General features: G+C 40.1%; 1 protein-coding gene across 1 annotated transcript; it reads right to left on the bottom strand.

Annotated features, from left to right (window-relative positions):
- Positions 1-2118: 2118 nt before the first annotated feature.
- Positions 2119-19599, bottom strand: DEFB123 (defensin beta 123). Its single transcript, XM_005604546.4, has 2 exons — positions 19429-19599; positions 2119-2360 (listed from the first exon to the last, which is right to left on the bottom strand). The coding sequence occupies exons 1-2, from the start codon at positions 19484-19486 to the stop codon at positions 2200-2202; spliced, it is 219 nt and encodes a 72-aa protein (XP_005604603.1). The 5' UTR covers positions 19487-19599; the 3' UTR covers positions 2119-2199.
- Positions 19600-23745: the final 4146 nt, after the last annotated feature.

The following is a 23745-nucleotide window of genomic DNA, read 5'->3' as shown; positions in this document are numbered from 1 at the left end:
TATGAACATGATATGTCTCTCTATTAATTTAGGCTTTCTACGTTGTCTTTCAATAAGGGTTTCTAATTTTCTCCATAAAATTCTTGAACATGTTTTGTTTGAAATATTCGCAGATATTGGGAAGTGCTTTTTCTTTTGGTTGTTAGCAGTTTGACTATGCTATGCTTAGATTTGATTTTCTTTGTGTCTATCCTGCTTGGCGTTCACTAAGCTTCTTGAGTCTGTGGATTTATGTCTTTCAACAACTTTGGAAAATTTTCAGCCATTATCTTTTTTTTAATTTATTTTTTATTTAAAAAAAATTTTAAATATTTTTTAATTGAGCTTATGATAGTTTACAACATTGCGAAATTACAGTTGTACATGATTATTTGTCAGTCATCTTATAGGTGCGCCCCTTCACCCTTTGTGCCCACCCCCCACCCCCCTTCCCCTTCCCCCTGGTATCAGCCATTATCTTTTAAAGATATTTTGTTTTTTCCATTCCCTCTCTCTTCTCCTTCTGAGATTCCAATTACATATGTTTTAGACCATTTGATATTGTCCCATATGTCTCTCATGCTCTGTTATGTTTGTTCTGCATTCTTTTTCGTTCTCTCTGTGCTTTGATTGTATTTCCTACTGATCTATCTTTGAATTTGCTAATCCTTTCTTCTACTATGCTCAGTCTATTGTTAAGCCCATCCAATAAGTTTTTAATTTTAGATTTTGTATTTTTCAATTTTGAATGGCCAATTTATTCTTAGAGGTTCCACTTGTGGTAGACTGATACATTGATGATCCCCAGTGAATCACGCCTTCAGTATTCATGCCCTTGTGTAGTCCTTTTCCATATTGACCCTGGGTCATGTGACTTGCTTTGGCCAATGGGGCTTGAGAAAACACAATAACAAGTTTGATAAATGCTGCATATTGGGGCTTAGCCTCTTAGACCTACCATCATTTAAGAAGCCAAGGTTAACTTCCTCGAAATGGAGAGGCTATGCGGAAAGAGCTGTAGTCATATGAGTGACCCCAGGTGAGAATATCAGAAGAACCACTCAGTTAGCACACAGAACTCTAGTTCTTATTTTAATCCACTAAGTTTTGGAGTGGTTTATAGTGCAGCAATAGAAAACTGATACACTATTTTTCTGTGTATTAGTTTAAATTATTCATCCTTTCAATCTTTTCTTCTAATTTCTTTAACATTTATAATAGTTATTTTAAAGTTGTCTATTAATTCCAACAACTGTGCCATCTTTAGGTCTGCTTCTATTGACTGTTTTTATACTTGATTATGAGTCAAATTTTCCTTTTTCTGTGCATGTCTTTTAATTAAAAAAATTTTTTTTAAAGATTTTATTTGTCCTTTTTCTCCCCAGAGCCCCCCAGTACATAGTTGTGTAGTTTTAGTTGTGGGTCCTTCTAGTTGTGGCATGTGGGATGCTGCCTCAACATGGCCTGATGAGCGGTGCCATGTCTGCATCCAGGATCCGAACCGGTGAAACCCTGGGCCACTGAAGTGGAGTGCTCAAACTTAACCACTCGGCCACGGGGCCAGCCCCTAATTTTTTTTTAATTATGTGCCAGAAATAGTATTTAAAAGAACTGTAGAGACTAGAACAGGTATTATTTTCATTCAGGGAGAGCATATTCTTTCCTCTGTTAGCCAGTTGGTACTGGTTGTTAACATACCTCTGCAGACCAAGACAACAACGTGCCCTTAGTTCTTGTTGTGTTTCCATATAGGTATGAGGAAAATCTGGAATTTCAAAGTAATGATTTATTAGATGATAATGAGGTTACAGAGATTAATACTACAACTAAAGACAGTTAGTAAGAGCACAGTAGAGTTACTGAGAACAACCTGAGTTAATCTCTGAAAATGAACACACTTATACCTTAAGCCTCCATCTTAAAAAATTCTAGAAACATAAAGATACGTAAGTATACCTTTCATTGGCTGTCAAAACAATATCACCATATATCGTGTAGATTCCAGAAAATTCTACCGCATACTTGTGAGAAAGTGAGATTGAAAAAGAGAAATAATGTCTTATTGTTATTATGAAAATAATTTTGACTTCATGGACCTCCTGAGAATTGCTGGGGGAGACTAACAGGCAAACACAGGGATCAGCCAAAGGTGTTTATTGATAGAGCTCAGGCATCCACCTAGGTGAGACCCAGGGTAGCTTCATCTGCATTTTCATGGCTTTAGGGTCCAAGGAACCCGAAGAACCGTGGGTCATCTTTTGGCTGGTACTTGGGCTTCACACAGCACATTTTACTATTTGTGCAGTAAACATAGATCCTTTCCTTCCTGGAGCATTTGTGGCGGCATTTGCCATGAAGATTCCAGCATTTTCGGGTGCCACCTGACACAAAAAAGAAAGAAGCATGGAGACAGTGTCAGTTCTAAGAAGAAGTAGGTTCTAGACTTGAAAGGTCTGTAAAAGGATTAAAATGGATGTGATAGAGGGTCCTCAATTTCCCTTGACTTTGATCCTGGCTTCTCTTCTCTTTTTCTCTTCCCCTCCCTTTCTAAAAATTGTGGTAAAATACAAATAACACAAAATTTACCAGTGTAAGCATTTTAAAAATTTCAGGGGCATTAAGTATAGTCATAATGTTGTGCAGCCATCTTCACTATCTAGTTCCAGAAATTTTTAATCACCCCAAAAGAAACCCTGCACCCCTTAAGCATTCTCATTTTCCTCTCCCCTCATCCCTGGGCAACCACCAATTTCTCCTCCTCTCTACAGATTTGCCTACTCTGGATATTTTATGCCAATGGAATCACATAATATGTGAGCTTTTGTGTCTGGCCTCTTCACTTAGCATAATGTTTCCAAGGTTCATCCATACATATATATATATATGTATATATATAGGGGCTAACGTTCCATCACTCTCTTCATAATTTTATTTTTGTTTTGTTTTATTTTTGCCAAGGCCTATCATCAAGATGGTGGTTGTACTTATGTTTTTTTTTTATTACGGAAAAATACACATAACATACATTTACCATCTTAACCATTTTTAAATGTACAGTTCAGTGGTATTAAATGCATTCACATTGTTTTGCAACCATCCATCCTCATAACTCTTTTCACCTTGTAAAACTGACACTCTGTACCCATTAAACCATAACTCCCCATTCTCCCTTCCCTCAGCCCTTGGCAACGATCAGTCCATATCGTCACCTTTTCTACCCCCAAACTTGACTAACTGACACATTACAAGGCTTTCAAAAACAGCTCTCAAAAGAACTGTTCTGACAGTTTCCGGCATGAGATGGCACCAATGGCTTCAACCAAGAGGCACAAAAATCTGGAACAGTTTCCTACTATTCCAACCACAAGTTTTGAAGGAGTTAGAGAGGAAATCTACTATTTGAGCCAAATCAGGACCCCTTTCTTCTCTTTGTTCTATAAAAACTTCAAGCCTGCTCTGACTTGGGTCTCCAGCCACTTCCTGATGTCCATCAGCTGAATAAAGCCTGTAACCTCTATTTGTGTCAGTTAAACTATTTTCTTCAGTTTGGTGCCATGACTATTCTCTGTTTCACTAATTTGTAATTAAATCTTTATTATTTCCTTCTTTCCGCTGTAGGTTTAGGCAAGGCTTATTTTGTGATTAGGAATAACCTTTCTTTGAGATTATTTTTTGACCAATATGGGGAATCAGGGAAAATTTGTGCTTCATTGGAAAATTACGCATTGCCTGGAGCAGTGGCCCTCAACTGGGACGATTTTCTCCCTTAAGGGATGTTTGGCAAGGAAATGTCTGGAGACATTTTTTGTTGTCAAAACTGATGAGCGGTGCTACTGGCAATTAGTGCGTAGAGGCCAAAGATTCTGCTAAATATCCTACAATGCACAGGACAGGCACAGCAAAGAATTATCCAGCCCAAAATATCCAGAGTGGCAAAATGTCAATAGTAGCTGACAGTGTCAATACTCTCTGGACTAGACAGATCACCAGCTTCAGAGTTATCTGATTCTGATTCTGTGGGAGTTACTTTACAACTCTATGAGCTCTTGATAAATGATAGTAATGCAAAAATAATTATTTCTCTCTATATGCAAGTATATTCTGTTCCTTAGAGGTTCAATTGACTCCTCTCTTCCCCTGGCCCATGGAAAAAGAGAGCCATTTTCTGTCTATTGGTAAATTTATTTCAACATTCTTTTGCTCCATATATACATTTGTCCTTTGAACCAGTTATAAAATCTTCTTCATGCTCTCATTATAAGTTAAATAAAATCTTTAACACGTGTTTGCCGGGAGCCATGGCTACATCATTTGATCGGCTGTTTGACAGGGTCCAGCCGATTAACACCGAGGGGTGCAGGGTCGCCCCTTGGTGAAGAATAACCGGCTGGCCCCTCATACAGTTCTGATACCTGTGCTGCTTCTAATTGCCCTTCATTCATTTTCCTTTCTTAACCTCTAGTTTTCACTCCTTTGGGTGGCTGCTTGGGAGGCACTACCTCCTGGGAAAATTAGATATAGTAAGAGAATGTGACCACCTGCAGGTAACTTTCAAGATATTTTTCAGTTAATTAATGGAGGAGCACACAGTCCCTTTTGAGACAAGCAGAAAGGAATCCTGCCCAGATAAGATGTCGAATTAGGTTTATGGCCTCTGTCTGGTTAATGTTTCCTTCTCCCTCCAGTTCTTTGTCTAAATATATATATGCATCGTCCTTCTAAGTTTGCTGGTTAATTGGATGATCAAGAAGTATCTATATATTATTCTTGACCTTCTGCTTTCTGTTAAAATGTTATAGAGGTTTTCTCCTAAAAGCAATAAATAATAAACAATTGTGAGTAGAAGGGCCGAGGGGTGCAGGGATGCCCCTTGGTGAAGAATGGCCGGCCGACACCCCTGATATTTTCTGAATTATATGCATGCTTTCTATCAAGGTTATGTCTATACTTATTTCTGTTTTTTATTCTTGAAGATATATAGTTTAGCTTAGCTTTTCAGCCCTTTACTTTACTAACAAAATGATATTTTCTCTGGGCAGTGTGCTTAAGGGACTGTTAGCTCTACAATCTAAAAGACAAAGGAATGCTTTCACCCCCTAAAGGGCGCGGGAATGTAAAGATGTTTAACTGCCCTCTGAGAATGCAAATAGCCCTGGGGATAAGATACCCTGGAGTCGTCTTTTGTTCCCATTAACTATCTACACTAATGGCTTAAATGATTGAGGGAGGCAGGGATGGCTCCCCCAGGATGTAACCAGATGGAACGCTGTCCTGTCCGGAGGCCTGGACCTTCTCTCTTTGATTTAACTTTACCATGAATTACGACAGATGTCTAGGTACCTATCTCTTTTAGTTTAGAGACAACAAACACTAGTTAATTGAGGAGAAGACTACCATTAACCTTATGCTCTATAGAATAGAATGCTAACAAATATTCTTGTGCTCCTTTTTTACTTCCTTATCTCTCTGAGAATATTTGTAGAGCTATTTCTGTACCAATCCTGAAAAAACATAAAAACGACACTTGTGCACAGTAAAGTTGGACTTGCTAACACCAACCCAAGTCTCATGTCCTATTTATTTTCCCCTCATTGCGCCGACACCGTCCATCCCTCAGGAACCTGGACTCAGCCGGGGTGGGACTCCGGCATGTGTTCAGTTTTATATCTGTATGAGAGCCATTAGTTTACTTAAAAAAATTGAAAGAAAAAACTTTTCTGGAACCTTGAGCAAACTGCAATCATAAGTACCAGATTCTGAAAAAGTATATTGAGAGAAATGTGGACGTTTATTTCAATCAGATGGATTACGGAGACACTAAGAAGGCTGCTTGGTGTTTCTGGACTGTCTGAAACGGAGCTCGGTGAAAAATTTGACCTATCACAGTAAAGAAAACTTAAAAACTATTTAGACAACGTTGGTGGGGACGTTTTAATTGGATAATCGGGACAGCTCCAGTTTATGTTCCATCTGACAGTTTCATAACCCTAGGAAAACAGTAAAGATGAGACATGAAAAGGAATCACCATCTCAGGAACCTTTTATACAACTCCCTAAATCTCAAGGATTTGCATATGTACTTACTATCGTCTGCCTTTTCTGGGAATGACCAGACACTTTTCCTACAGCTGTTCCTACAAGATGGAACAGCTCTTCTTGTGGCTGAAAAATGATTATAGTTTGTCTTTCCTACTTGGGAAATGCTATTTACCTTTCTAGGGACAGAGGCACTCATTTTACTAACAATGTTACTAAAAATATTGTCATAATCATTTGACAATTCGAGGAATTCCAGAAAGCTGCTGTTCATCATCAACTGGCATTAGACATCATCCCGCCACGTGAGGGGGCCACATGCGTAATTGTCAGTGATGACTGCCACAGGTACATTTCCCAAGACCTCTCTGATTTTTAAAATTTTTTTGGTGTATCAATGCATCTGTATAGGCAACCAAAACATCTATTGAGTGAAAAATATAGTCTGACCTCTGGAACCTAGGGGTTTGCTTCTGGTGGCTTCTCTTGGATATTACCAACAGGATTGTGGTCCCGGGTGCACACTTTTCTCCAAAGGTTAGTGCTCCTTTTTCTTTTTCTCCTGATAGGAATACCACTCAGTAAGGGTGCCCTACCATGCCTAATCAAGACCAGCAATATCGTCCTGCCCAAACAGATGACCTAAGCTACAATTAAAGACCAAAATTCCCAAGAACAAACTGCATCCCCAACCCACCAAGGGCCTTCTTGATGTGGTTCCCAGAACTTACGCACCTCTGTGATTTTGGTTTCTCTCCCAAAGATTTGACTGGTGATAAAAAGAGTTCATTTTGGCCAAGAGAAGAGCCTATAAAAGGATTTCACAGATATGATAGAGGATCCTTAGTTTTCCTTGCCTTTGACCCTTTTTTCTTATCATTTTTTTTCCTTTACCCCATTTTTTGCTACCTACTCTGCTCATGAATCTTAACTAAGTGACAACCCACGATGCTTTCAAAAACTGCCCTTGGAAGAACTGTTCTGACAATTATTAGGATGGGATTGCACCGACGATCCTGAGCAAGAAGCATGACAAATGGAAACAATCCCCAACCATTCCAACCGCAAGTTTTGCAACAATTAAGACAAAATCTGCTTCCTAAAGCAAACCAAATAACACATATGAAAACTCCAATCCTGCTTTGGCTGAGAGAGCTACTTTGGTGTGCATCAGCTGAACAAAGCCTTTAACCTCTATTTGAGTCATTAAACTATTTTCTTCCGACAGTTTTAACAGAGGGTCAAAAAAGGGGAAAAAGTGTCGGGGAATGGAAAAGGAAGGCTTTGTAGGGGTGGCAGAGACTCATATCTTCTCTGGTCACCCAATCCCAATTGTAGATTTTCATGGATATTTCCTCTCAGAGGATCAGTAATGCATAATGATTAAGAGCATGGACTATGGAAGCCCCGAAGGCCTGGGTTTGAAACTTGGTTCTACCACAAGTAAACTGAGAGATCTTGAGAAAGTTACTTCCCTTCAAATTTCTCTTTTGAAAAAAAAATAGCACCTATTTTATAGAGTTGTTGTGTATACTAAATAAAATAACACAAAATCCACTAGCATTAAAAATTCAGAAATGAGGTTAGAGAAATAATGAGGAGTAAAAGAAAAATCTTTTTAGAAAAACGTCTAACCTGGAAGGGCTACAAAAGCAAATAATCTTAACAGATAATATTTTAGGAGAAAAAGAAAAAATATGCAAAAATTAAAAAGAAGTGGGATTTCTTCTTCAGGCTGAGATGGAGTGACAGGGACCATATTTACCCTCCTGCTTTAAACAACAAGATAATTGGACAAAACGTGTATGAAAAAATGGTTTTCAAACATTGGACAACATGCAGCATAAGACCATGATCCTTGAGAGAAGGGAAGCAAACAAGGTGAGTCCTATGATTGCACCAGTTTACTGCCTGCAAGCAGTTTCTGGGCTGTAGTGTAGGAAAAGGAATTGAAATAGAGCCTGGTGGTCTTACTGAATGGAGGACATGGAAACTGAAGTTCAAGGAGGCCAAGTCAGCTAGGACTTGTGGGTCACAGTGTGAGAGAAGAGGGAGCTACACACACACACACACACACACACACACACACACACAGAGCAAGCGAACTATGGAGATCTGCAGAGATTACTCCTCTAGTCTTTTTTTATTATTATTTATTTAGTTTTGAGGGAGATTAGCCCTGAGCTAACTGCTGCCAATCCTCCTCTTTTTGCTGAGGAAGACTGGCCCTGAGCTAACATTCGTGCCCATCTTCCTCTACTTTGTATGTGGGATGCCTACCACAGCATGGCTTGCCAAGTGGTGCCATGTCCGCACCCAGGATCCAAACTGGTGATCCCTGGACTGCTGAAGCAGAACGTGTGCACTTAACCACTGCGGCACTGGGCTGGCCCCCCTCCCTCTAGTCTTGGGGTACTTATCTGTGCATGTGTAAGAGGAAACCACCAAAGGCCTGGGAAAGAACCACCAAAAAGAAGTAGGCAGAACAATTCCCAGAGTGGGGAATAGTTTGTGTTCCTACCTGCCTGAATGGAAAGACCTTGTAAAATCTGCAGCATTTGGTACTCAGAAGGCTATTATCAGTAGTGCGGCTGAATTAGCCATAGATTAAAGGAAGTCCTGTACCCATACTAAAAAGCTCAAATGTAAGTCTTGAAAAGATTAATCTGCTTTCAACTAACTTATTGCATGCCAGAACAAAATCCAATACTCTTTAAAGGAACACAACAAGATCCAGCAACTGAAAGTGTAAAATCCACAATGTATATCATTCAAATAATTTTCAAGGCATGTAGAAAAAGCAGGAAAATATGACTCATAACCAGAAGAAAATAAATTAACAGGCCCAGAAATGACACAGATGAGAGAACTAGCAAACAAGGATGATAGAATAGCTACTATAAATACACTCCATATACTTAAGAAGGTAGAGGAAAACGTGAGAATGATGAGGAGAGAAATAAAGATGCAAAAAATGTTCACACAGAAATATTTGAGATGAAACATTAACTATTAAATGAAAAACCTGCTTAGTGATAATAACAACAGAGTAGACACTGCAGAAGTAAAGATAATGAACTTGAAGACACAGCAACAGAAACTACTCAAAATGAAACAGAGAGAAAAAATATTGAAAAAAAAGAAAAGCATCAGTGAGCGACAGGACAATAACACGCAGTATAACATATATACAACTGGAGTACCAAAAGAAGAGGAGGGGGGAGGGACATAGAAAACTTTTAAAGAAATAATGGTTGAAAAATTTTAAGTTAGATGAAAACTGTAAACCTATGGAATCAAGAAACTCAGCGAATACCAAGCAGAATAAAACATACAGAAAACCACGCAAAGGCATACCATAATCAAATGTTTGAAAAGCATGTCAAAGAAAAAACATCTTAAAAACAACTAGAAGAAAAGACATGTTAAGTATGTAGGAAAGAAGGTAAAAAATAATAGAAGATGTCTTGTCCGAAACTGCACACTAGAAGACAGTAGAGATATCTTTAAACGAATGAAAGGAAAAAATACAATCTAGAATTCTTTGCACAGCAAAAGTCCTCCAAAAATGGAGAAATATGCTTTTCGAGATCTTCAAAAACTAAGAAAACTTCAGGAGCGACATCAGCAAGATGGTGGAATAGGAGGTCCCCAGCCCTCATTCTCCTACAGAAACACCAATTTGACAACCATACAAATGTGAAGATGTAAATCTTAGAGCAACCATTAAGATAAAAACAAAGAGGTACAGCTAATAAGGCAAGAGTGGAGGCAAAGTGGGATCACAAAAAACTCAACTAATCTGAAAGATGGGAGGAAAAGAAACTAAAATGAACCAAGAAAGGATGGGCAGATAGAAAACAAATAGATAGCAGGTTCAATGCAACCATACTGATAAGTATATTAAGTGTAAACAATCTGAACATCTCAATTTAAAGGCAGAGATTGTCAGACTGGATTAAAAAGCAACACGTAACTATATGCTGTTTATAAAAAAATTCATTCTACATATAAAGACATAGTTATGTTAAAAGTAAAAGGATAAAAAAATACCATGAAATCACAAATCAAAAGAAAGCTGGAATAGCTTTGTTAATATTTTAAAAAGTATATTTCAGAACTAAGTAAATTACCAAGTACAAAAAGTCATTTCATTGTGACAAAGCCTCAATTTATCAAAAAGACATCTTAAATATGAATGAGTCAAATAACAGAGTTTGAAAATCTATGAAACAAAAGGCTGATGGAGCAGTGTATACAGAAGCTGGAACATAATAACGTACACCTGGAAATTTACACAATGTTCTAAGCCAATAAGACCTCAATAAAATAATTGAAAAAACAGTAATTTAAAAAAAGCTGATAGAACTGAAAGGAGAGATAGACAAATTCACAATTATAGTTTCAGATTTCAAAGTTCTTCTGCCAATAATTGATAGAATAAGTTATAGAAGAATCAATAAGGATATAGAAGATTTGAACAACATTATCAACTAACCTGACTTATAGATATTTATAGAACACTCTACCCAACAACAGAAAAATCTACATTTTTTCAAGTGCTCACAGAATATTCACCAAGATATATCATATTCTGGGTAATGCAACGTCACAATAAAAATAAGAGGATTGAAGTCTTACAAAGATGTATTTTCTGTCCACAGTAGAATTAAACTGAAAATCAACAAGCAAAATGTATCTGGAAAATCCCTAAATATTTGGAAATTGAACAGTATACTTCTAAATAACTAATGGGTGAAAAAGAAATCAGAAAAGTTTGACATGACTAAAATTAAAAGTACAATACACAGAAATGTTTGTAGCACCAAGATAAAGCAGCAATTAGAGGGAAATTTATAGTTATGCTTATTTTAGACAGAATGGTCTTAAATCAATGATCTATGCTGATGTCTTAATAAGCTAGAAAAAAGGGCAAAAAACCTAAAATAAGTGAAAGGAAGAAAATCATAGAGATTGGAGCAAAAGTAAGTGAAATAGGAAATAGCGAAATAATAGACAAAATAAAATCAAAACCTGCTTCCTTGAAAATATAAAAAAAATTGGTAAACTTCTAGCCAGGGCTGCTCAGGAAAAAAAAAAAGTCATTAATTATTATTATGAATGGAAGAAAGGATCTCACTATAGAGTCTATAAATATTACAATGATAATAAGCCATAATATGAACAATTTTATGACCATAAATTTGACAACTTACATGAAATAGACAAATTACCTGAAAAACACAAACTACTGAAGCTCACTCAAGAAGAAATAGACAAATCATGAGTTTGGCCCTGTGGTTGAGTGGTTCAAGTTCTGCACACTCTGTTTCCGTGGCCCAGGTTTGCAGGTGTGGGTCCCAGGCGTGGACCTACTCCACTCATCAGCCATGCTGTGGAGGCATCCCACATACAAAATAGAGGCATGATTGGCACAGATTTTAGCTCAGGGTGAATCTTCTCCCCCACCCCCCCCACCAAAAAAAAAAAAAACAGAAAAGAAGAAAGACACACACACAAAAAGAGGTAGATAAATAAAAAAACCCTTTATTTATGAAAGAAATTGAATTTGTAGATAAGTACCTTCCCACACAGAAAACTCTAGGTTCAGATGGCTTCACTGGCGAATTCTACCTAACATTAAGAAATAATGCCAATTCTGTTTAAAGTCTTCTCACATTGCCTTGTTACAGAAACTGTAGACATTCCAGGAAAATAAAACTAAAGACTAATATCCCTCATAAACTAGATATAAAAATCCTTAACAAAATCCCAGTAAACTGAGTCCAGAAATGTATAAAAAGGATAATACTTCACAACAAGAGTGAGTCATTCCAGGAATGCAAGGTCAGTTCAACATTTGAAAAATCAATCAATATAATTCACCACATCAACAGACTAAAAGCTGACCCCCCAATCATATGTTCATTTCAATAGATTCAGAAAAAAACATTTAACAGAATTTGTCATTTGTTAATGATAAAAAAAAAACCTCTCAGCTGACACTGAATAGAAGGACACTTCCTCAACCTGATTAAGGGCATCCAAGAAAAGTCTGCAGATACCACCATACTTACTGACGAGTGACATACAGGTTTAAAAGGCAGAAGTAGAACTGTATTGTTTAAAGACAACGTGGTCATCTATGTATAAAATCCTAAGGAATCTACAAAAAAAGCTATTAAACCTAACAAGTGAGTTTAGCAAGGTTGCAGGATACAAAATTGATGTATAAAATTAATTGTATGTCGGGGCTGGCCCCATGGCTGCAGGCGGCCCAGTGTTTCATCAGTTCGAATCCTGGGCGCGGACATGGCACCATTCATCGAGCCACATTGAGGTGGTGTCCCACATGCCACAATGAAAAGGACCCACAACTAAGAATATACAACTATGAACCCGGGGGCTTTGGGGAGAAAAGGAAAAAAATAAAAAAATCTTTAAAATTAATTGTATGTCAATATACTAGCAACAAACAGTTGAGATTTTAAAAATATCATTTACAACAGCATAAAAATATGTAACAGTGATAAATTTAACAAAAATATATGTGTTTTTGTTTCTTATTCTATCACTGCTGTAACAAAATTACCACCAACTTAGTGCCTTAAAACAACACAAATTTATCCTGTTTCACTGGGCTAAAGGAGCCAGCAGGGTTGGTTCCACCTGGAGGCTCTGAGGGGAGAAGCTATTTCCTTCCCCTTTTCACCTTCTACAGACTGCCTGCATTCCTTGGCTTGTGACCTCTTCTTCACATCACTTTCATCTCTTACATCCACTACCACTTCTCCTACTCCTCAATCTGATCTCCTGCTTCCCTCCTTTAGGTCTCTTTCGATTACATTGGGTCCACCCAGGTAATCTCCCCATCTTAAGATCCTTAACTAACATCTCCAAATCCCTTTTACCACATAACATAACATATTCAAAGGTTCTGAGGATTAGCACTTGGACATCTTTGGGGAGTCATTATTCAGTCCACTACAATATACAAAACATTTTAAATACAAACTACAAACCATTTCAGAGAAAAAGAGAAGATATAAATAAATGGAAAGAGATACCATGTTCATGGATTCAAAGTCTTACTATTGGTAAGATCTCAATTCTCCTTAAGCTGATTAATGCAGTCCCAAGAAAATTTCCACCAGGCTATTTTGTAGAAATTGACAAGCTGACTCTAAAATTTATATGAAAATGCAAAGGACCTAAAACAGCTAATTTTTAAAAGAACGAAATTGGAGGACTTACACTACCTGATTTCAAGGCTTATTATAAAGCTACAGTAACCAAGACAATGTGGTACTGGCATAAGGATAGACATATAGATCAGTGGAATGGCAGAGAGAGTCCATAAACTGGTCCCAACCTCTATGGTCAAATGATTTTCGACAAGGGTGCCAAGGTAATTCATAGGGGGAACAGGAAATTCTTTTCCTCAAATGATGCTAGCATATCCATGTGCAAATAAGTGAATCTCAACCCTTATCTCACACTATACACAAAGGTTACCTCAAAATGAATCATGGACCTAAATGTAAGAGCTAAAACAATAAAACTCCTAGAAGAAACTGTAGGAGAAAAAGTTTCTGACCTTGTGTCAAGTACAATTTTTTTTATGTAGGATACAAAAAGCATGGGCCACAGAAGAGAAAAATGAATACATTGGACTTCTTCAAAACTAAAAGTTCTTACCCATCAAAAGATACCGCTAGGTAAATCAAAAGGCAATTTATAGACTTGAAGAAAATAGTTATAAAGCGTACATCTTTTCTTTCTTTTATTGAGGTCACATTGGTTTATAACATTGTGTAAATTTCAGGTGTACATCATTATATTTTGGCTTCTGTATAAAGTGTACATCTTATAAAGAACGCTTACCTAGAACATGCGGAACACACTAGTCAACAGAAAACCCAATTAAAAGTGGATACTTCACCAAAGAAGACATATGCAAGGAAAATAACCACATCAAAATATGCTCAATTTAACTGGTCATTCAGTATTTTAGCCATTAATAAAGCAACAATTAAAACTACACACCCACTGGAATGGCTGAAATGAAAAGACAGATAATACCATGTGTTGACAAAGATGTGGAACAACTGGAAACCACTTTAGAAAACAGTTTGCAGTTTTTTATAAAGTTTATCACAGACATATCGTACAAGCCAGCAACCCCGTCCTCAGGTATTTACACTAGAGAAACGAAGACTTGTACTGCGCCATTCATAGTAGCTCTACTTATAATAGCTAAAAACCGGAAACTGCCCAAATATCTAAAAACTAGTGAACTGATAAACAATTGTGGTATAGTCACACAATGGAATACTACCCAGCAATACAAAGGAACAAGCTACTGGGACACGAACAACATGGATGAATCGCAAGCATTATGTTTACAGTTGAAAAAGCCAGACACAAAAGCATTCATGTTGTATCATTCCATTTATATGAAATTCTAAAAAAGGCTAAACTAAAGTGACAAATGTAGACTAGTGGTTGCTGGTGGCTGGGGGACAGGAGAGGTGACTGACTGCAAAGGGGCATGAGAGATCTTTCTGGGGTCATGGAAATGTACTATTACCATCATTGTGGTGGTGGTCATGTGAATGTATACATTTGTTGAAAATTGTATTGTACACTTAAAATGTATACATTTTATCTCATGTAAATGATAACGATAAAACTGAGAAAAAAGACATAAAAAAAATTTCAATAGAAAGTGACAAATATTAAGAGAGGCAAAGGAGATTCAACATAGAGACAAGAAGAGGCCTTGAGAAAGAAAACCAGAGCAAGATATCAGAAAAACTACTACACAAACTGTAACACAAGAAAATCTTCTTTAAATAAAAGTGTATCTGAAGAAAAAAAGTGTATCTGAGTATATCTGATATAGTGGTGTGGGAGAAAGAAAATACAGATGCAATATGGAATATTTGAAGTACAAATCCTATAGTCTGCACTTTGAATAGCAAGTACTGACATGAATTCATGAGGTATCTTACATATATTCAATGTGTAGATTTTCCCACGTAGTTCTGTCTATTAAAAAGATGTACAAAGAAGGACCAATTTAGTAGCACTGAATATTTCTAGCATCTAGATTATAGTTTTGAAATACTATTTTCCTAGGAAAGAAATCAGAGCTTCTCGAAGAAATGGTTGCTTCAAGATCTGGTGCAGGAACTGTACGAGACGAGCCTAGAATATCTCGTCACACGAGATGACCAGTTGCGAACCAGTGAAACTGCTTTTGTTACTTAACAAAAGGGCAAAGTGCTGAAAAACCTCTTCTCAAATTATGCCTGCCAGAAGCTTAGTATTTGAAATCATATCGGCAAGACTGGAACATTACATTCTGCCCTGAGGAACGGAGTTTCTCAATACAGAAGAGCAGCCTCATTTCCAGAGCCAGCGGCAGAGTGTCAGAGAAGGGGTTTGGGAAAGGAAATTCCGCATGTCTCTTAATTTTGTCCTTTTCATGAAAATGGGACACTGAACCTCTTTGTCAGCCTAAGCCTGATGTGAACCCCTTTACACACCATCCCGGGCCCTGCCTTGCCTTGAGGTCTGTCAAAGACTGCTTCCTTTACATTCTGCCTAAACTCCGCCCTGCCCCTCAATCCTATAGGAGCCCTATTGGCTCCTTCACTGGGTGAGATGCCCCTTGGTTCCTTTGATGTGTATTTTTTTTTGCTGCGGCAAGTTAACTATCCAACTTTGTCAGAAATCAGGTGTGCCCCTCGTGGTGCTTGTAAGACGGGCTTTATCACAAAACTATCAAAGACTACCAGGAATATGTAAAATAAGGCACAGGAATGACATTAAAGAGGCTCCCACCAGCCAAGGATGGGACAATTTGAGTTTCACTAACAGTAAAGAGAGCAAAGAATGACAATTTATCAAATATATTTAAATCTGTGAGTTTATAATGATATTAAAACTATTTTGTCACATTTAGGGGATGATAGGAAAATAAATCATTATCTTGCAGATTCATGCACAAAGAAAAAATCATCAAGCATTTATTCTGTCCTCCCTATGTGAAGTGTACTGCTGGGTAACCAAATAGCAGATGATGGGGAGTGTCTTTATTATATTAGTATTCCAGCTAACCACTGAAAATCACATCATAGAATTTTGCAATGCCCAAAGAATTAACGCATCTAGGCTTGGAGCATCGATGACTGTAATTGTCACCAAAAGAGAGACAACCAAGATATTATGTTCCTCCTGATAAAAGAACATCACCATCAAAAGTTTTGCCAAAAAGGGTAGAACTTGAGCCCGATCAAACCTCTGAATCCAGGTACCAATGTGCAGGAAATACAGAGGTCAGAGGAAGATGCTGAACTTCATCTTGAGTATGCAATTAACAAAATCTATACTGTGGGAAACTACGGGCCAAACGACCCATCAGGTAAATTATAAAGACAAGAAAGGGATGAAGATGTAACTGGTAAATTAAAAAATTAAAAGAATCTTACGAGACATCAGATTTTAAAAGTGGGCATGACAAAAATAGGGTTTCAGGGATGCATTCTTAGCAAGGAACTATTAAGAAATGCAAAGAGTTGATTGCAATAAAAGTCAGCACAGTGCTTACTTTGGGGGAGGGAGACAGTTGTGATGCAGGGTAGGTGGGGGGCTTCTGGGGTGACTGCAAATGTTCTGTTTATGGATCTGGATGGTGGTTACAAGAATGTGCGCTTTATAACAATTCATTCAGCTGCACATTTGTTGTATGTGCTTTTCAGGATCTGTAATTCTGTGTTTTACTTTACAAAGAATACAGGAAAACCCTCACCATTTAACAATGAAATCTCAATTTTTAATTCCAGAGTGTCAAGATGAGCTGTTGTGACAGTGAGAGGAAAGAGGGTCTCACACACTGTGTCTTGGCCTTTTGGGGCCACTTAGCAATAACTCACACATTTAAGAACTGTGCACAGTCTTTACCTAGCAATTTCCTTTCTAGATATCTGTCCTAGGGAAACACTCACATGTATAGACCAAGAAGCTTATTCACTGGAGATACAACTATAAACAAGTTAGAGGTAGACACCTGCCCTCAGGGAGCTTCCAGTCCAGCGAGGGGAGAAACAGCCATTAAAGAAATAGCTACCCGGATATTTGACTGAGTGGAGATGCGATGAAAGTTCCAAAGGAAGAACTCTGGGTGCTGGGAGGAGGCGTAATGGGAAGGTAGGTGACGTGCCCCATAAACCTAATGTCTGCTGGGTCCTGGGGCTTTACACATAAATGTCCCGAATTTCCACAACTAACCTAATCTTAATATTTTGAAAATATTAAAGTGAAATCTATTTCATTCCCCTTTAATCATGAGAGACTTTGGTTGCCAAAATGCAGAATCGGGCAGAGATTCTGGGCTTTGGGGGAATGGTAAACAACAGTTAGAATGACAAAGTCTCTGCTCAGCTTAAATGAGATCAACTGTTTTAGTTCATAGCAAGACAATAATTTTAAGAACCAAAATTTATCAAAAAACATCAGGGATTTCCAAATTTCAAAGAGCTCCTTTATATATTATTAGGTGAGGAGCCTGGTGAATTCAAGAAACATCATCTTACCATAAGCTACAGGCAGCAAAGGCTGACGGTCCCGCTAAAGAAACTTCCATTCAGTCTTTGTCACCACCACCTGACCCAACAGGAAGTAGGAGGGAAATGCTCTTCCTAGGCGAAACTGGGATGCTTAAATCCACCTCCTGTAGCCAGGGCAGCAGCAGCCTCAGGCCTGGGAGCTCCACTAGACCCCACACCTCACCTCTGCCGGGTGGGCTGACCATGGACCCACCAGCAAGCTAGGGACAAAGACCTTCCACCCCGCCCCCACTGGTGGCCTGCTGTTTACTGAATGAACCAATCAATTAATTAACTAACGACATATCAAGTTACTTTTTCCGAAACCCAGATGCTATCCTGGGAACCAGAAGGGGGACACAAGAAAGGAGAAATGCTAAAAGACCGAATATTTATTCAAAAGAGACTGAATTAACTTGGAAACCGTTTTAAACCAGGAAAGATGAGTATTTAACTGCTGAGGCTAGGCACGCACAGACCCTCTGCTCCCTCCCCCGCCTCCTACCCCTAACTGTCCCACAAGCAGGATGGGAGTTCCTGGGAAAATTCAGATAAGTTACAGAAAATAAAAAAGCTACATTTTTTTTTGCACACCAAAATTTCAGTGTGTTCGATGTTGTTCCCTCAACCTGATGTTACGATACACGTACTATTGTTGTAGCAGTTTGAGAAAGGAGGAAACTGAAACTCTGAGCATCTGAGCCACTTGCTGCGGATCCACAGAGTTAGAAAATGGTGGGGCAGTTTCGAACCCAGTTCTGGGGCTTTCCTCTCTACCCCAGGTGAGTGGGGTTTCAGGCAGTTGCCACAGGCACATAGAGAACTGAGGTCAGCTTGTTTGAGGAAATTCACACATTCCAAGCCTGTGGAAAGGTTAGATGAAAGCCTTGGGGTGGACAGAAGCTTTCATCGGTTGAGCAGGAGGGGCCGGATAGCTCATGCTGGCGTTGGTGGAATGGGTAAGTCTGACCACGGCCCTTGTCTGCTTAAGCCTTCCCACGGCTCCCTGCCCTGGCATTCAAGGCCCATCAAAGCCCGGGCCTTGAAAGCTCCCTCAGCTTTACTCCTCGCCACGCCCCTAACCCACGCCTCCATTTTGTGCCAGTTCCCTGAAGGCAGCATGCTCTCCCGCCTCTGGACCTCTGCATAGCTGGGCTCTCTTCCTTCTTCCCCCTCTTTTCCTTCCCCTTCTGATTTCCACGCTCTTCTCAGGACTCTGGGTATCCCTCCAGGAGGACTCTTCTGGCCCTCAGGCTGGGCTGGTCCCACCCATGTGCTCCCCAACTCCCAGACTCCCCTCTGTTGCAGCTCATGGCACTTGGGGTTGCAAATGCTATTTATCATCCCCCACAGGGCCATGCCATTTATCTCTGTGGTCCTAGCTCCCAACGCAGGGTCTGGCACAGAGACAGGAACAGCGAATACGAGCTTTTCTCCCCCCTTAAGATAGCTGTGATCTTTACAAAAGCTAGATCATTCTGGGGACTATTTTGTGAAAGAGCCCCTGCTGCTGCCCTCTCCTCTTCTGCTTTGCCTGCCCACCTCTTCCCTTCTTTCTCACACGCTAGGCCACCTGCGCATGCTCCCTGGGAGAGCAGGGGTGGGGTTGCTGAGCGAGAAGCTCTGGATGTTGTAGGTAGTTTCCAAGATCTGGCACCTGCTGCAGGTGAGGGCTCCTCCTCTACGTGGCCCCGAAAGGTGACCTCCTGAGGCCTGGCAGCCCATCCTCCCCGCCCTTGGGATTCTGTGACCAGGCCTCACTCTCCGCACCCTGCCCCTCCCCGGAAGAGGTCCAGGTTACCTGGAGTGAGGTGGGACAACAGCAGCAGTGCAGCCAGAGTCAGCAAAAGGAGCTTCATGGCTGGAAGTGGCCCAAGGCGAAGCTGCAAGTCCGATGCGATGGCAAAGCTAATGGAGAAGAGCTCTGGGCTCACTGGCTTGTGGTGCTTTTGTTCAACTGGAACAGATGTCACCCACACATGCCCTCAGCTGCCCACGGGTACAGCCCCCGCGCCCCCTGAGCCCGCAGGGTGTAGTTGCACACCCTCAGCTGGCACGCCGCCTTTGGTCATTTCGGCCAGCAGGGAGAGGTCAGGCAGCAAGGTCCAATGTCCAAGGCTTAGTACAGGTCCTTCTACCCGGCTCCAAACCGCCTAAACTAAGCGACCACAAGGGGGCGCCACGCACAAGAAATCCAGAAGGTCGGGGAAGAGTTAGAGGGTGACGCTGAGCAGTATTTTGAAGAATAAATACCAAAGCACCGGGCTGATGAGCCAAAATGGTGTTCCAGGCAGAGGAAAGTCTGTACAAAGGCTTATATTCGTGTTGAAAATGAAAAATATGCGTAACTGGAGCTAAAACTGGGAGGAGAATGGTAGTAAGATATGAAGCTCCCAGCACCAGCCTGGCTGTGCCCTCTCAGAAGTACCAGCAGCCTTGGCCACCTGCCATCTGAGTACTTACCATGCAGGGTCGTCCCTTTGGGCACCAGGCTGTGCCCCTTCTCAGGAATCAAAGAAAAACAAATTCAAATGACAGCGAGGTATCATTTCTCCAATCAAATTGGCAAGGATACTATTTTATTGGTCATCCCACAATTTTGTAAGATACAGGGAAGGAGTAATATCTTGATTGTGGAAGTGCAGACTAGAGCAACTTTTTTGGAGGGTGTTTGCCTTTAACCAGATCCTAAAATATGCACGTCCTGCGATCCAACAACTTCATCTGCAGGACCTGGTAGTGGCCCCCTGGGTGCTCAGCAGTGACTTCCCTTTCTTCTAGTGACAGCCCTTTGATTTCTTTTGGGGACCATCTCTCCTTCACTCTCATATTCAATCTTCCAATCCTGCTTTTGGACATTTCATTCTCTGATGCGCAGACTCATCTTTTAAAAATATAAATTAGATGTTGTTGCCGTATCCTATGGCCATCCTTTGCACCCAGGATACAATTCAAACTCTTCTCCCTGGCTTACCTGATCTGGTTGCTGCATACCTCTCTGATCTTATCTCACACCAATTCCCCCTCCTCCCCCACTCCTCAGCCAGGCTGGCCTTTCTTCTTTCCATTGTTCCTGTCTCAGGGCATTTCTGCTTGCTGTTCTGAAATTATTGCTATTCTGAAGCTATTCTTGCTAACCTGAAATATTGTTCCTGATTTTCCTATGATTGGCTCCTTCGTTCCACTTATGTTTTAGCTTAAACATTACCTCCCGAGAGAATATTTTTCCAAACCACTCTTTCTGACGTCACAAATTGTCACTCTATATTGATTTTATTGAGCCCCTGCTGTATGCCATCCTAGAGTAGAAATTTTAAAGTCAGATAGCCTTGGGCTGAATCCTTGACCTTTAATTTGTGAGCTTTCTGACATTGTATAAGTTACTTAACCTCTGTGGATTTAAGGATTTCACCAGTGAAAAGAGATCTTAATGTTACCTATCTCGTTGAAGTGTTTTAAGGATTAAATGAGTAATCTATGTAAAGTGCTTAGGACAAGACTTGAAACAGAGTAGCTTCTTATTAATTGTTAATGATTATTATACTATCACATCATCATAGTGATTTACTTAATCTCAAAATGTAGACATCTTAGAGAAAACAATATGTAATAACAATGCCTGGGATTTCATCTGGGAAGAAACAAATGTTTGGGGTGACTTGATCTAGACGCTTCTTAACTCATGTCTGGCTCCTGAAGGCTGGGTTAGTCTGGGGCTGTCAACCATAGCATATGGCAGATCATTCCGTATGGCTTGGGCTTCATTGAGGGGTAGAAGGACTTCCTACATGGAATCTCAGTGGTCCAAGAGCAAGCGCTCCAGCAAATAAGCAGAAGATTGCATGGCCTTTTATGACCTAGCCTTGAAAGCATCACTTCTGCAGAACTTTACTGGACAAAGCAGTCATAGGCATGACTGGATTCAAGGAGAGGGAAATTTCTTCCCTTGATGGGAGGAACTTCAAATAATTTTCAATGTTTTAAAATCACCTTCCACATGTTAGACATTCAAGTGGAGGTGTCAGGTTAGCATGTTATGAGTCAAAAGAGATTGGAGAAGAGCTTAAGGCTATCAAGATAACTCTTGGAGTCTTCAGAGTATGGATGGTATTTAAAACCACAAGACTGGGTAAGAACCTGTAGGTGTGGCAATATGAGTCAGTTCTAGGAAATGGGATGACAGCAGAAGCGATGTGTGCAACTTCCTGGTTATATCCTTACAAAAAGGATCTGCTTACCCTACATTTCTCGTTTTCCCTTTCCCATTGTTTGGGAAATGGAGAAAACTGGAGCAGCTACTTTTTATAAATGGATGGAAGCTACCTGTTGAGACTAAGCTGATGAGGATTATTTTAGGCTGGTTACTGTTAAAAACTGCAGATGAGAAGGAGGCTCTGAGGACTGGAATTTGCTTGCCCTTTGATGAGAGACCTTTGCATTTGTGAAGGAAGTCTCCATCTGTGGGGGGTGTCTCCCTCTCTGCACCAGGAGGAATGGGGGATGGCCTTATCTCTGGAAACTCTTAATGGGGACGGCAAGGACTTAAGTCTTGTTTATTGTTGTTGTCTGGTAACCTCATGTAGCTGACTCCCACCACCAGCATCCTCCGGGAAGTATAGGACATCCTGACTTAATCCAGTCTGGTTCTTATCTAAAGTTATAGGACCACCCAATAACCAGACCCCACATGCGCTGATACCATTTTAATGACTTTTTAACATATTCTTTCCTTTGTCTTGTAAAGAGATAACTCACATACCTATGCCTTAAATTCAGCCCTACTCTCAACCCATGTTGGCAGCAGCAGCAGCAGCAGTAGCAGCAGCTCCTCCTGCCCGTGGGTCCTGTCCCCACGCAGCATCTCTGACTGCCCATGGGTCCTGTCCCCATGCTATTCCACACTATTCTCTAAATAAAAGAGCACTACTGCCAGACCTTGAGAGTCCAAGAAATCTTTCCTTCGACTCCTCGGCTCGCTGACCCCGCATCAGAAGCCATCTTAGTAGCCTCCAAACTGTTGTGTGAGAGGAAAATATCCTTTCCTTTTGTTTAAGCCATTATGTTTGGATGTTTCTTTATTACAGCAACTTAACCCACACTCTACTTGATTTTCATAGCATTTAGTGGTGCAGGCAGTAGAAAAGAAACCTAAAGTGGGGAATCCAATTGGAGACCCCCTGCATAAATTTTGGACCTCAAAGAGCTATTACATCAGTGGGAACGTGAATTAGAAATAATGGTGTTCTCACTATTGAGAGAATCACAGAAAAAAATGTGCCTGTCTTGAGTTTTAGTACTGGGTGGAGATGGGGGAGTGATACTGGCTCAACACAAGGTTGGCACGAAGGAAGCCATATTGTAGAAAAGAAACAATATTGTAACTTTGAATGACTTCTGATTAACTAGCCCTGACTCACCAGCCCTTTTGAATCTTTGCTTTAGTTTGCCTGGATAAGTAAGGGTCTATCTCGGGGGGATTTGCAGCCTCTGTAGATTTTATGGCCCCTTTCAGCTGAGATACGATGATAACTTTGTTCCTTTCAGTTCCTTAGGAATGTGATGACCTCTGGGCAGAGAGCCTCTGCCTATAGCTGTCATCAATGACAACTGAAAGATCAGAGTATAGGGTGTTCTGGTCTCTGATGCATATCCAGTAAAACAAAAGACTATTGGGAACTAAGACCAGATGTCTGCCTCCAACCAGGAGATCGGATGGAGGCCCCACCCAGACACCAGCTGTCTCCCCCACCTGGAGACCAGCCCTGTATATAACTGGCCTGTAGTCTTTGTTCTGTAAGATGGTTCTTTTGGACATTAGTTGGCCATCTTCCCTCTTGGTAGCAAGCTGTAATAAAAAATCCTTTTTCTCCTACCACCTTGCTTCTTGAGTATTGGTGTGTCTTACGGTGGGCAGATGACCCCCCTTGGACAGTAACAGGGTGACTTGTAAATATAATTAAACCCTTCTGTGGGGTTGTAGACGAATTTGCAATACCTAGGTGATACTCAAATTCTCAATTAAGAATTTACCTGATGTGCCTGGTTAGAAGAAAACAGAAACTTTGAAAGAACCCTCTTCAACTCAGGCTACAAAGAATTCCCATAGATAAAGTTCCAA

The sequence above is a fragment of the Equus caballus genome, chromosome 22 (genome assembly GCF_041296265.1).
Source record: "Equus caballus isolate H_3958 breed thoroughbred chromosome 22, TB-T2T, whole genome shotgun sequence".
In the NCBI taxonomy this organism is placed as follows: Eukaryota; Metazoa; Chordata; class Mammalia; order Perissodactyla; family Equidae; genus Equus; species Equus caballus.
Note: the sequence above shows the minus strand (reverse complement) of the source record. Positions and strands in the feature narration are given on the sequence as shown.

Bases quoted from the DNA above. Each gene is read 5' to 3' on its own strand.
- DEFB123 (XM_005604546.4), bottom strand. From the start codon at position 19,486: ATGAAGCTCCTTTTGCTGACTCTGGCTGCACTGCTGCTGTTGTCCCAC. The intron at 2,361-19,428 runs GTAACCTGGACC...TTTTTGTGTCAG, and splicing joins GTTGTCCCACCTCACTCCAG to GTGGCACCCGAAAATGCTGG.